At 33.2% G+C, this 2,858-nt stretch overlaps 1 protein-coding gene across 1 annotated transcript; it reads left to right on the top strand.

Annotated features, from left to right (window-relative positions):
• Positions 1 to 1,088: 1,088 nt before the first annotated feature.
• On the top strand, positions 1,089 to 1,909 carry LOC108342669 (uncharacterized). Its single transcript, XM_017580463.2, has one exon. The coding sequence runs from the start codon at positions 1,267 to 1,269 to the stop codon at positions 1,612 to 1,614; it is 348 nt and encodes a 115-aa protein (XP_017435952.1). The 5' UTR covers positions 1,089 to 1,266; the 3' UTR covers positions 1,615 to 1,909.
• The last annotated feature ends 949 nt before the right edge of the window (positions 1,910 to 2,858 follow it).

Genomic DNA, 2,858 nt, shown 5'->3' with positions numbered 1-2,858 from the left:
TTTTAAATTGGTATAATAGCACTAACCAAACCTCCCGCAGGCCGAACACGTCATTAAGGTCCCTCCGTTTACTTCTTTGCCACACCAAGTTTCAATTTCACGTCACAGTGTTGAGCAAATTAGAAAATTTCACTTTCTTAAATTTCCTAATACAAAATGAACTAATAAAAAGTTATAGCTGAGTCCAAATCCCTCACACTAGTTAGATGTTTTAAATTTCGAGTTGTAGTTATAGTTCTTAAGTTGGAAGAGATAGGAAGTTAGTTTGTGACTGATTTGTTAGTCTAACCATAAACATGATGTAATCATCTTAACTTTCATTCTTGTATAGTTTTCTTCTTATATAATAATATAATCTTCCGACTTATATATAAAATGACAAGTAAGCTTATTAAATTAGTTGACTTTAATTTACAAGTACTAACTGCAATAATTATGAAATTAAAAATAGCGAAATTTAATTAGGATGCCTAATCTGCTTTCAAATGATTTTTTTCTCTTTTTATTCTTTAAAAACACGATTTAATAAATAGTTTTTTAATCCTTAATTTTTTTATATATTATTAACAAGCCAGTATAAAATATCACTTGTTATGATAAAGAAGTAAAAATTTCGATAGTTAACTGTGCGATAAATTAAAAATATAAAAGGGATTTTGGAAATGAATACATTTGAAAGTAATGACGTATCTCATAATTAAAAAGAAAAATTGACCAAACTCGTGACGGGAGCTAATTTTATTTTTGTAAATCGATTCTTGTTTATTGTTGACACGTGTCATCTTTGATCCAGGTTTTTATCAGTAGCGAAATCACAAGAAAAAATGCAGAAAAAATTCAGACAATACCTAAGTTGGAATTTAATTTGGAATATTGAAATTAACTTTTTTGTTAGATTCAATTAAAGAGGTTATTTTAAAATCTAACCGACCTATAAACCATAATAAATTATATGTTTTTTTTAATTTGAGGTAATTTGTTATCCTAAATTGAATTATATACTTGATGATTAAGTAATAATGGTTGGAGTTGTGCTTTCCATGGCAGTTCGTATTTGAGGAGAAGGATTCATTATGACAAAATGATACAGGCCAGTTCAGGCACAGTCATCATCTCCATTATTTTCAACAAAAAATTAGTGCACATGACATCCTTCAATGGCCCCACCACCCAAAACTATGCTATAAATTTTAGTTTCAGAGCTCCCTACGCTTATCAACTTCACTCTCTCACTCGAGAAGAAGAGAAAACTCATTTTGAAGAAGAATGGATCTGTGTAGGCGGTCTAATGCTTACTCAAAGGTGGATAAGGAGGACCCTGAAGACATAATCCACAGAAGGGCACAGTTTCTGATCCACAAAGTGTTGGAGAAAGCAGATTCACGCAGAAAGCCGTCATGCCTCAGACTCAGAATTTCTAAGTTGAAGATTAAGATTGGGAAGAGGCTAATGAGGCTGAGGAAGCGAATTATGTCAGGTGTTTCCACAGTCAGACTTGGCATTCATGGACACTTCATCACTCAACTCAAAACATGGAAGAGAATCTTTGGCAGAGAAAAACCTGGAAGACAGTCACAGACCCTCATCACCCTTCCTCCTCTCATCAGTTCATGATCACTGCCTAAGTCTAAACATTTTACTAGGAAACTCATGTTTTATGCGACACAATCTCATGTTTCTATCTTCTTTTGTTTTTATGTGTTTGCTTTAGCTGATACAAAGAGTGTTAAATCATATCAGTTCTGCCTGTAGATCAATTTTGAGTTTTTCCTCTTTTGGTACTTTGAGATTGTGGAATACGATGCAGAGGTAGATGAAACAACAAATTCTGTCTCTTGTGAAATAAGTTTCATTATTGATGGAGAGGTGGCAGGGGAGCTATAAATATTATTAAACGCTTGAGTTGAAATATTGAAAGGTTTCTGTCATATACAACCAGGCACGACTTTAATCAGAGACAATGGACACAACTAACTTATTTCTTCTGTTTAGTTTTACATTGAAACATACAGTTAAAATAAACCAGTGTTGAAATGCTGCAATCGCTGATGTGGTTTTGCACAAGTGACAGACATAAATTTAATGATGAAAAGGACACGTTATGACATTGGGAGTGGACGGTGCAGTGCTTAAGTATCTGATGGTTGCTGCCATTGTCATCTGATATTTGATTGTGTATGATGTAAATACTAAACAACATCCTAATTAATTCCTAAGTCACATGAAACCAGGAACACGTTGTGTTGATACAGTTTCGGAATGGTGGAAAGCCTTGTAATTCATTGTCTGGTTGATCTCAATCTGTGTCCGATAATATATTATTTAATAGAGACAATCAGAAACTTCCCCAAATAGAACTTCATTCTGATGAAATCAACTAAAAGGATGTTATATTTATTCAATTGTAAAAGATAACAATGTTTTGCTTATCTTACGGTAGGAAAATCCTCTCCTACCTGTCGTTTTTCTTTTGTTCCGTTATCTAGGAAGACTAATTGGATAAATACTTATGTATGGAACACGAAATAAAAGTCTTAATTCTTAAGGTGAAGCAGTACATGGTAAACATGGCTACAAGTTAGGATTCTTTCATTCTAAGATCTGAATGTGAATTAAAATAATAATAATAATAATTAAAAAGAAGGTGTGAAAGTAAGTGCAAGCATTAATGAGAATAATTATTGGAGAAAAGAGTCAACTCGTCAAATATAGGTTCCACTACACTACCTTGGTGATCCAGCAACTAATTCTGTACACTTCTCTCCATAAAATAATTGGCTATGTACAGGTGGTGTATGCAAGCAAATGTTCCCATTGCTGTTGCAAGAACCCAGCCTGGCTAGTAAATATGAGACATG

This window comes from Vigna angularis, chromosome 6 (assembly GCF_016808095.1).
Source record: "Vigna angularis cultivar LongXiaoDou No.4 chromosome 6, ASM1680809v1, whole genome shotgun sequence".
Lineage (NCBI taxonomy): Eukaryota > Viridiplantae > Streptophyta > Magnoliopsida > Fabales > Fabaceae > Vigna > Vigna angularis.
This window is presented reverse-complemented; position numbering and strand designations above follow the sequence as displayed.